Below are 10537 nucleotides of genomic sequence, written 5' to 3'. Positions count from 1 at the left end.
TTAAAAAGACACAGAAAGGAACATGATGATGAAAAAACATTTCACTGTGAAATTTGTAGGAAGTTATTTACTAGCAGTTATTCTCTCAGAATTCACAAACGAATACACTGTGATTAAAGACCTTATAATTGTGAAATATGTGGGAAATCTTTCTTGGTGAAGTTTCGTTTTGTTAAACACAAAAGAATTCACACTGGTGAAAAACTATTTCGGTGTGAAATCTGTGGAATGTCTTTTGTCATCAAGAGTTCTTTAAAAAATCATAAAAGAGTACATACAGGAGAAAAACCTTTCTTTTGTGATATATGTAAGAAATATTTCTCCTCTGACAGCAATTTAACCAGACACAAAATAATACACACCGAGAAAAAAGAATTCCACTGTGCGGAATGCGGAAAATCTTATTTCAATAATTGTAATTTAAAAAGACACAAAAGAATTCATGATGGAGAAAAAACATTTCATTGTGAAATTTGTGGGAAAACTTTCTTCGATAATTGTAGTCTTACAGCTCACATTCGTAGTCACACTGGGGAAAAGCCGTATCATTGTGTCATCTGTGAGAAATCTTTCTTCCGTAGCAGTAGTTTAAAAAGACACAAACTACAACACATTGGAGAAAAAGCCTTCCATTGTGAAACATGTGGGAAGTCTTACTTTAATAATTATGATTTAAAAAGACACAAAAGGGAACATGGTGGAGAAAAAACATTTCACTGTGAAATTTGTGGGAAATCCTTCTTCTATAATGCTAATCTTATCGTTCACATCCGTAGTCACACTGGAGAAAGGCCCTATCATTGTGACATCTGTGAGAAATCATTTATCTATAAAAGTGACTTAAATAAACACAAAGGAACACACACTGGAGAAAAGCCTCATTGTTGAATCTGTAGGAAATCATTTGTCTGTCATAGTAATTAGAACAAACACACACAACGGAGACAATATTGAAATGATTTGCTTGAAACATTCTCTAGAAATAGAAGCAAAAACAACAAATTACTGAGAAATTTATGCAAAAATTTGCGACCAAATATTTACATTTGTCTTTTATTTTTTTACTTGTTTCATTCATTGAACTACAGCCTTGCTGGGGCCACCACCTTGCAGGGTTTAATCAGACAAATCAGCCCCAGTATTTATTAAAATTAAATTTCCATAATGGACAGATCTTTGTGAATTTATAGTTTTTATTATTATTAAATATTCGTTTTACAGTTAATGTACACAAGAAATTGGCGAAAGTAAAGAATACGTACACCCGGTGTTTAGGGTTAAGGTTTTCGTTACGCCTAAAACGGGTGGTGTACCTATTCTTTACCTCCGCCCCAAAAATTGTAGTTTAGTTCCAAATCAGCTTCATCAAATCCGCTCCAGCCGTAACCATCTATCTTGATATGCATGTCTTAGTCTAAACTCTGAAATGTTATTCGTTTTGTAGACAGTAGAGGCTGGATTTGAGATGGTTTGGGTTGCTATTTCGAGCAGTTCTTCAACCATGTAGGTGCTTTGCTAATACATACAGTATGAAAGAGGAGTAATAAAAACTGACGACCAATAAAAGGGAATGCAATATAACTTGGCTTCACATAATTACCGAAACGAATAAATGAACAGTAAAGCCGCGAAAATCCTTACACTGTACGCAGTGTAATACAGTATATAATTAGTGTTAATTCTAAACAAATTTGGAATAAAGTTCGTAAATATGATAAAGAACCTCAAGTATATAAAGCCGACGCTTTGTGTCAGAAATCCGTCCATATCCATGAAGATGCAGACAAATATAAATATATGTTGTGAACATAAATGGAGAGACAAGTATAAATTTTGAAAATGCTATTACGTTTTATTTTGTTTTCACAATCGTTATATACAGTGTTCAACGTGTAGAAATAGAAATCGAATCTAAACATAACTTTAAAAGGAAGAAGTTGGTGCTGAATAACTATCTTCGAAAGAAATTACTTATTCGTTTCACCTAAGCGAAGTTAACTTTTGTAGTCTCCTTTATTGCTGTTCTCAATTTAAATCGCACCGTTCCTTCTATAATATTATCTTTTCGCAATATTTATTTTGTTAAGCGATGTGTTGTCAAATTTACCAACGACCTGAAATGTTTTTCTGACAGTATTTAATCCATGCTAGGGACATTTAAGTCATGTTATCAGTTGTGGTCACTGAGGCGAAAGAAATATTATCAACAACACAAGCAACTTCGTATATTTCAGGTAATTTGATTATATTACGTGTAGTAATTAACTCCTGTTGAGGTGAACGTTTATGTTTATTGATAACTAAATACGACCGATATGATGTATCGAAGTCGGTGTTCCATCACCTGGATGGTTGAATATTTTATTTTCATCACAAACTACGTTTCATCGTTAATTGGCTGTTTCTCACTTAACTGAAATATGTTTAATCACCAACTAATGAGTAATTAACTTTCTTGATTTTTCTTGAGTTTTCAGGTAACTTTGAAGTCTAAAGAACGTATTCTCTGTGTTGCCGGATTTCGTTAAATTTTTTCTAGTCACCTAAAATTTTTCAAATTTTCACTAGAGTATTCTCAAAACATGTAGTTCACATGTTGATGACGAAAAGCGCATTCATTTTTTTATTTACTTGATTTTCCGGAAATAAACAATGGAAAAGTTACAAGCATACTCTTACCCAACATGCAACATATTATTAAGCATACCGGTAGTCATCATGACTGTCTGTCTGTCCCCACGGGGACAACACATACGAGCACCTTACGTGGTCTCCCGACCTGCTAGATATAACTGACTAATCTTCCTTCAACTACACCATAAAAAAACGAAAGGAACTACACAGTGTCACAACGCCGATATTATTTCCTCACCGAAGGAAGATCCAAGTGCTTTCAACTTGATCAGTGTATTAATAACATTTAAATTAAAGTCAATCTCTACAGATGTAAATCCTTAAAACATTTACTGTGTCCATAAGATAAATATTAGACATATTTTTCGTTTTCTTACGACAAAATTGTAAACCACAAGATTGTGAACAAATGTCATTTCCTTACACTTCATCACACACGTTTCGTTTATCCAACAAATATCTTATATAATTAAATATTTTCTTCTTTTACAGTTGTGCTGAATGTTCCATCACAACTTGTCATACACAGAAGTTCTGACGCTACCAGAATACCTACAAACAGTCATTTATGGATTTTTATATGTTTGTAGCCTACATAATTTTTATTAACTCTATCCACAATTATTAATATAGACATAGAAGTCTTTTTATCTACAATATGCGTACCACTTGGAGATGTCCTTCCCAACCAACAACAAACATTCTAAGTATTATAGAGAGAAGATATTTACTTAGCATGTTTCATGCACATATAAACAGAGTCTCATAATTTGGATATCATGAGAAACTAAATCATAATTGATTACAACCATAGACATTGTTTTTTAAGAATTTCTCCAGAGTTATTATGGAGGATGGTAATCTGTCAGACACTTCTAACACAGATATTTCTGACAATTTAGATTCAGTTAAACAGCTATCCAGTGCTGAAGAATCATTATCACATGGTAAGAAACCGTTTGAGAGAACTATTAATTGTGAAATTTGTGGAAAATCTTTTGTAAATTCCAGTAATTTAAACAGACACGTAAGATTACATACTGGGGAAAAACCCTTTCAATGTGAGATTTGTGGAAAATCATTGCATCATAAATATCAGCTTGTTGTCCACAGACGTAGTCATACTGGTGAAAAACCCTTTCACTGTGAAATATGTGGAAAAACATTTGTTGATAATAGTTCTTTAAATGCTCACAAACAAACACACAACAGAAAAAAAAATTTTCACTGTGAAATATGTGGAAAGTCGTATACTCAGAACTGTCGCCTTGTTTACCATATTCGTAGTCACACTGGAGAAAAACCATTTCATTGTGAAATATGTGGCAAATATTTCTTCACTAACTGTATTTTAAGAAAGCACAAAATAATACATTCTGGGAAAAAAGAATCCAAATGTGAAATCTGTGGGAATTCTTTTTTGGACAATTCTCGACTTATTGCTCACAAAAGAACACACACTGGAGAAAAACCATTCCACTGTGAAATCTGTGGAAAATCTTTTTTGAATAATTTTCGACTTGTTGCTCACAAAAGAGTACACACTGGTGAGAAACCCTTCTTTTGTGATCTATGTGGGAAATCTTTCTTTTGTGGCAGTAATTTAAAAAGACATAAACTACAACATATTGGGAAAAAAGAATTCCATTGTGAATTCTGTGGGAAATCTTACTTCAATAATAGTGAATTGAAAAGGCATAGGAGAAAACATGTAGGAGAAAAAACATTTCACTGTGAAATTTGTGGGAAATCCTTCTTCGATAATTGTGGTCTTATTGTTCACATCCGTAGTCACACAGGAGAAAAGCCTTATCGTTGTGAAATGTGTGAGAAATCATTTGTGTGTAAAGGTGACTTGAATACACACAAACGGAGACACACTGGTGAGAAGCCTTATCATTGTGATATATGTGGGAAATCATTTTTCTGTAAAAGTGACATGACTAAACACAAACGAACACACTCTCTAGAGAAGTCTATGAATAATGAGTGACCTGAGAAATCTATCTGTTGTAAATGTGAACTCAGTTTACCTGTTTGTGTGTGTGTGTGCGTTTATATACATACACATGTGTATGCTGAAAGGTTCCTAGCTTTAAGGGTATCATGAAAGGCCTTAGTCGAAGGCCCAGCTTTGCAAGTTCTTTTACAGGGCTTAGAAAAACTGAAGAACTGCTGCAATAAGTGTGTGAATCTGAGAGGGGAATATATACAATAAAATCGTAATTAACTGATCTTGTGTTTTCTTCTATCCAGAGTCGGGAGCTTTTCAGCTCCCCCTCATATATTTATATATATATATATATAGGAGTACATTTGTTGTGGTGAAATATATAGGAAATCATTTTTTTAAAATTTAGTATTCAATATCCAAGTCTACGGAGATTAATAAATGATGTACGTAAAATACAGAGAGGTAGAGATACGCACTATGAACCACCAACAAAACTTTAGAAAATATGGTGATGCAGACAGCAGGATTATATGAAACTGTTCCGAATTTTGGAAACATGGATGATATCAAGGAGTGATATTGCTCGTTATTACCAAACGAAGAACCAAATAAAGTTAGCTTTTTGAAAAGCCAAAAACTGTTTTTTCTTTTATTAAAAAATAATCTTTCTCTGTCATTTAACGGGAGATAACTCCATTTGAATTGTTCCACTTGATTTCTGTGTTTTGTAATTAAGTGTGCAATTAAGGAGAATACTGTGCCAGATATTTTAAGCGTTGTAGGAAATGTATTTTATCCTTAAAAGGCGCGATATAGTAATAAGTGGAAGGTGTGAGAGACATAATTCTCTTTTCACAACCAGTATATAAAAAAATTTAACACATACAAAGAAATATATATATAAACAAAAATCTAGTGGTGAATGCCCTGTTTATCAAATGTGAAGAATAGATTTCTTTTCAGGCAAGCCAAGTCAACTTTTGTATTCACCATTATTGCTGTTCCTAATTTGAATGAACACCGATTGATGTCACTTTTACCCGCAATAAGTCTTTTGTTTGTTGACGTTTCTTTGATTTACCTTCGGCTGGGATATAAATGAGAAAAGAAATCGATATTATAGAATGTGTTTCTCGTAGTATTAAATCGTGGTAGGGACATTTAACTCATATAACCAGAATAATTGAAGCTAAGGAAGATTTATCAACGACACGCCAGCTTGGTAAGTTTCATGTGGTTTAATTATATCCTACTCATGTCACATTTGTCTTGTTTTTAAAGCCAAATTTCAGGAAATTAGCAGTTCTTTTTCATTCGAATATATATATAACTCAAAGAAATTCCACCTTTGTCTGATTTTCACATTTTATTTACAACCTTATAATATATAGTGCGTGAGAAGACCCGGCAAGCCAAGTGAGATCGTTGCCAGTGCCCCTGGACTGGCTCTTGTGCGGGTGGCACATAAGATGCACCATTTTGAGCGTGGCCGTTGCCAGTACCGCCTGACAGGCCTTCGTAGGATTTTCGAGCGAGATCGTTGCCAGTGCCCCTGGACTGGCTCTTGTGCGTGTGGCACATAAAAGACACCATTTCGAGCGTGGCCGTTGCCAGTATCGCCTGACTGGCCTTCGTGCGGGTGACACGTAAAAGCACCTACTACACTCTCTGAGTGGTTGGCGTTAGGAAGGGCATCCAGCTGTAGAAACTCTGCCAAATTTAGATTGGCACCTGGTGTTGCCATCCGGTTTCACCAGTCCTCAGTCAAATCGTCCAACCCATGCTAGCATGGAAAGCGGACGTTAAACGATGATGATGATGATGATGATGAATATATAAGATAATATACAGGGTGTCCATAGTCTTTTTACAATCTAAGAAAAAATCTATTACAAAGACGACAAGATAACTTAATCAGACTTATTCTGTTGTACTCAGTAGTTCTCTAAGTTTTTACCTCATTTGATACACCACTGTATGGGCACCATTAGTCGTATGAAGGACATCAAGACGGTACTTGATATCTTGCCATGTTCGCTGTAGCGGAGCCTCATCAATGGCTTATCATTTGCCTGGAGGCGTTGCACTTTGTAAGTGTACAATCGCAGGTTCTTCTGTAGGATCTTGTGTACTTTTGAAAATGGTAGCTATAGTGGTCACAGTTAAATGAATGAAGCGAGTAAAAAAAATAAAAGAATGGGGACCAGCAGTCACCTTTTCTGGTATGTCTGGCACTAATAGTTTACCAATTGGCTAAAATTACGTAATTTTAAATGCTTGTAACTATTTTGTTATAAACTTCCAGAGAAAATGAATGCAGTTTTCATCATCAGCTTGTAAAACTGCATCAGAATGACGTTTTGGAAATAATCGAGTGAAAATTTGAAAAGTGGTTGGAATAAATTTAACAGAATCTGTATTACTACCACAAGATGTATTTTAAACTTTTATGCTGCATGTGTGGTCAAATGTGATTTCCTTGGACTTCATCACACACAAACACGCACGTCTCGTTTATCCAACATAATCTTATGTAATTATATATTTTCTTCTTTTACAGTTGTGCTGAATGTTCCATCACAACCTGTCATACACAGAAGTTCTGACGCTACCAGAATACCTACAAACAGTCATTTATGGATTTTTATATGTTTGTAGCCTACATAATTTTTATTAACTCCATCCACAATTATTAATATAGACATAGAAGTCTTTTTATCTACAATATGCGTACCACTTGGAGATGTCCTTCCCAACCAGCAACAAACATTCTAAGTATTATAGAGAGAAGATATTTACTTAGCATGTTTCATGCACATATAAACAGAGTCTCATGGTTTGGATATCATGAGAAACTAAATCATAATTGATTACAACCACAGACATTGTTTTTTAAGAATTTCTCCAGAGTTAATATGGAGGATGGTAATCTGTCAGACACTTCTAACACAGATGTTTCTGACAATTTAGATTCAGTTAAACAGATATCCAGTGCTGAAGAATCATTATCACATGGTAAGAAAATGTTAGAGAGAAATATTAAATCTGAAATTTATGGTGAATCTTTTGTAAATTCCAGTAATTTAAACAGACACGTAAGATTACACTCTGGGAAAAAAACATTTCACTGTGAAATATGTGGAAAAACATTTGTTGATAATAGTTCTTTAAATGCTCACAAACAAACACACAACAGAAAAAAAAATTTTCACTGTAAAATATGCGGAAAGCCGTTTACTCGGAACTATCAACTTGTTTACCATATCCGTACTCACACTGGAGAAAAACCATTCCATTGTGAAATATGTGATAAATATTTCTTCACTAACTGTAGTTTAATAAAGCACAAAAAGATCCATTCTGGGAAAAAAGAATTTAAATGCGAAATATGTGGGAAATTTTTTTTGGACTATTCTCAACTTGTTGTTCACAAAAGAACACACACTGGAGAAAAACCATTCCACTGTGAAATCTGTGGGAAAGCTTTTCTGAATAATTTTCGACTTGTTGCTCACAAAAGAGTACACACTGGTGAGAAACCTTTCTTTTGTGATCTATGTGGCAAATCTTTCTTCTCTAATACTAATTTAAAAAGACACAAACTCCAACACATTGGGAAAAAGGAATTCCATTGTGAATTCTGTGGGAAATCTTACTTCAGTAATAGTGAATTGAAAAGGCATAGGAGAAAACATGTAGGAGAAAAAACATTTCACTGTGAAATTTGTGGGAAATCCTTCTTCGATAATTGTGGTCTTATTGCTCACATCCGTAGTCACACAGGAGAAAAGCCCTATCGTTGTGAAATGTGTGAGAAATCATTTGTGTGTAAAGGTGACTTGAATACACACAAACGGAGACACACTGGTGAGAAGCCTTATCATTGTGATATATGTGGGAAATCATTTTTCTGTAAAAGTTCATTGACTAAACACAAACGAACACACACTGTAAAGACTTTGAATAATGAGTGACCTGAGAAATCCTTCTCTTGGAATTTTGGAAACATGGATGATATCAAGGAGTGATATTGCTCGTAATTACCAAACGAAGAACCAAATAAAGTTAGCTTTTTGAAAAGCAAAAAATGTTTTTTTCTTTTATGATAAAATAATCTTTCACTGTTAGGTGACGGGAGATAACTCCATTTGAATTGTTCCACTTGATTTCTGTATTTTGTAATTAAGTGTGCAATTAAGGAGAATACTGTGCCAGCATCGTAGGAAATGTATTTTATTTTAAAAGGCGCGATATTGTCATAAGTGGAAAGGATGGGAGACATAATTCTCTTTTCACAATCAGTATATCAAAAATTAAACATATACAAAATATATATATATAAACGAAAATCTAGTGGTGAATGCCCATTTTATGAATTATGAAGAATTGATTTCTTTTCAGGCAAGCCAAGTTAACTTTTGTATTCACCATTATTGTTGTTCCTAATTTGAATGAACACCGTTTAATGTCACTTTTACCCGCAATAAGTCTTTTGTTTGTTGACGTTTCTTTGATTTACCTTCGGCTGGGATATAAATGAGAAAAGAAATCGATATTATAGAATGTGTTTCTCGTAGTATTAAATCGTGGTAGGGACATTTTACTCATATAACCAGAATTATTGAAGCCAGAGAAAATTTTTCAACGACACGGCCAGCTTGGTAAGTTTCAGGTAGTTTAATTATATCCTACTCATGTCACATTTGTCTTGGAATTTAGCTTTTCTTTTTCATTCGGTTGCCTTCGTAATGACTAATTTATGGCTTTTCTTTTCTCATTTGGATGGGTGTAGACTAGGAGTTTAGCTTTTTATCTTCTTTAAATCATAAGATATTAAAGACTTGTACCACATGAAAAACACTCCGTTCACTCAGTATTTCGAACTACGTATATCTGACCATAGGCATTTCCCCTCCCCAGACAGGCTAAAAACGCAGCTGCACACGTACGCGCTGACATTGGTTGTGTGGTAAAAAGCTTGCTTTCCAACCACATAGTTCTGCGTACAGTCCCACTACGTGTTACCTTTTGTAAGTGTCTTCTACTAATGTTCTGAGCCGACCAATGCCCTGTGATTGGATTTGATTGACGGAAACTGAGAGAAGCTTATCACATGTTTACCTGAGTTTAAAAAAAAACTCGTTTTAAATAGCAACCTTGTTAAGCAATGCACCGGTCCCAGTACTCGAACCACTTTTGGAATCTGGCCTGGAAGTCGTTTTCCGTAAGCTAGTCAAGGACTCTGGATCTCGGCAACAAAATTAAAACGACGACCTTTGAGCTGCATTTCCATCTTGATAAAGAGATGGATGTCCGCATGTGCTAAATCTGGCGAATAGGGTAGGTGCAGAAGCAACACCATGTTTTTCGCGAGAACTTCATGAGTGAGGAGAGCTTGGTGACAGGATGCATTGTCGTAATGAAGAATTCAATTCTTCGCGCTTCATATATCCAACCTCAAATGCTTCAAAGCATCACAGTAGAGCTCTCGACTGACAGACTTCCAGGGAAGGTTCTTCCGTTTTTTGCAGCACCTGTGCCAGTCGATAATGTGTATTTAATTCAAAACAATGTGAATAAATTAGCATTACATTTGGCAGAGTAATCAGAATGTTTAATGTTTATAGATAACTAAAAGCAACGGATATCACACATCAGGGTCGGTGTTCCGTCACCTGGATGATTAACTATTCTATTTTCATCACAAACTATGTCACATCGTTAATTGGTTTTTCTTCACTTTTCAGGACAGCTGAAACATTTTAATTATCAAATATTGAGTAATTAGCTTCCCTGGCTTTTCAGCTGACATTTAAATCCAAACTATGTATTATTTGTATTAACTTCACATCACTTTTCTACCTTATGTGGTTTACAATTCAACGTATGTATGTTTATGTGTGTGTTTATGCCTACACACGTTACCTCTCTTCAACATCTATCTCATAC

At 34.6% G+C, this 10537-nt stretch overlaps 3 protein-coding genes across 4 annotated transcripts in view; all 3 read left to right on the top strand.

Annotated features, from left to right (window-relative positions):
• The window catches only part of LOC106867727 (zinc finger protein 91), a 36846-nt gene extending 35958 nt beyond the window's left edge, over window positions 1-888 (top strand). The window contains exon 5 of the mRNA XM_052977155.1: window positions 512-888. Coding sequence (XP_052833115.1) covers window positions 512-888 — 377 coding nt within the window. The remainder of the gene's footprint in view (window positions 1-511) is intronic.
• The window catches only part of LOC106867722 (gastrula zinc finger protein XlCGF17.1), an 8151-nt gene extending 3283 nt beyond the window's left edge, over window positions 1-4868 (top strand). Inside the window, exons 1-2 of one of the 2 annotated variants that reach the window (XM_014912684.2) lie at window positions 1257-2234; window positions 3127-4868. In XM_014912684.2, the coding sequence (XP_014768170.1) occupies window positions 3482-4627 (1146 nt within the window). In that variant the 5' untranslated portion in view covers window positions 1257-2234; window positions 3127-3481 and the 3' untranslated portion in view covers window positions 4628-4868. Of the gene's footprint in view, window positions 1-1256; window positions 2235-3126 lie in introns of those variants that run through there. The other variant, XM_052977105.1, reaches the window with a different exon arrangement.
• An 84-nt stretch (window positions 4869-4952) lies between these two features.
• On the top strand, window positions 4953-10311 carry LOC128246980 (gastrula zinc finger protein XlCGF17.1-like). The gene is made up of 2 exons (XM_014912686.2): window positions 4953-5810; window positions 7149-10311. Exon 2 carries the CDS (start codon window positions 7504-7506, stop codon window positions 8560-8562), a length of 1059 nt encoding a protein of 352 aa, XP_014768172.1. The 5' UTR covers window positions 4953-5810; window positions 7149-7503; the 3' UTR covers window positions 8563-10311.
• Window positions 10312-10537: the final 226 nt, after the last annotated feature.

This window comes from Octopus bimaculoides, chromosome 27 (genome assembly GCF_001194135.2).
Source record: "Octopus bimaculoides isolate UCB-OBI-ISO-001 chromosome 27, ASM119413v2, whole genome shotgun sequence".
Taxonomy (NCBI): Eukaryota; Metazoa; Mollusca; class Cephalopoda; order Octopoda; family Octopodidae; genus Octopus; species Octopus bimaculoides.
The sequence above is the reverse complement of the archived record's forward strand: the minus strand, read 5'-3'. Positions and strand labels throughout refer to the sequence as shown.

Bases quoted from the DNA above. Each gene is read 5' to 3' on its own strand.
- LOC128246980 (XM_014912686.2), top strand. From the start codon at position 7,504: ATGGAGGATGGTAATCTGTCAGACACTTCTAACACAGATGTTTCTGAC.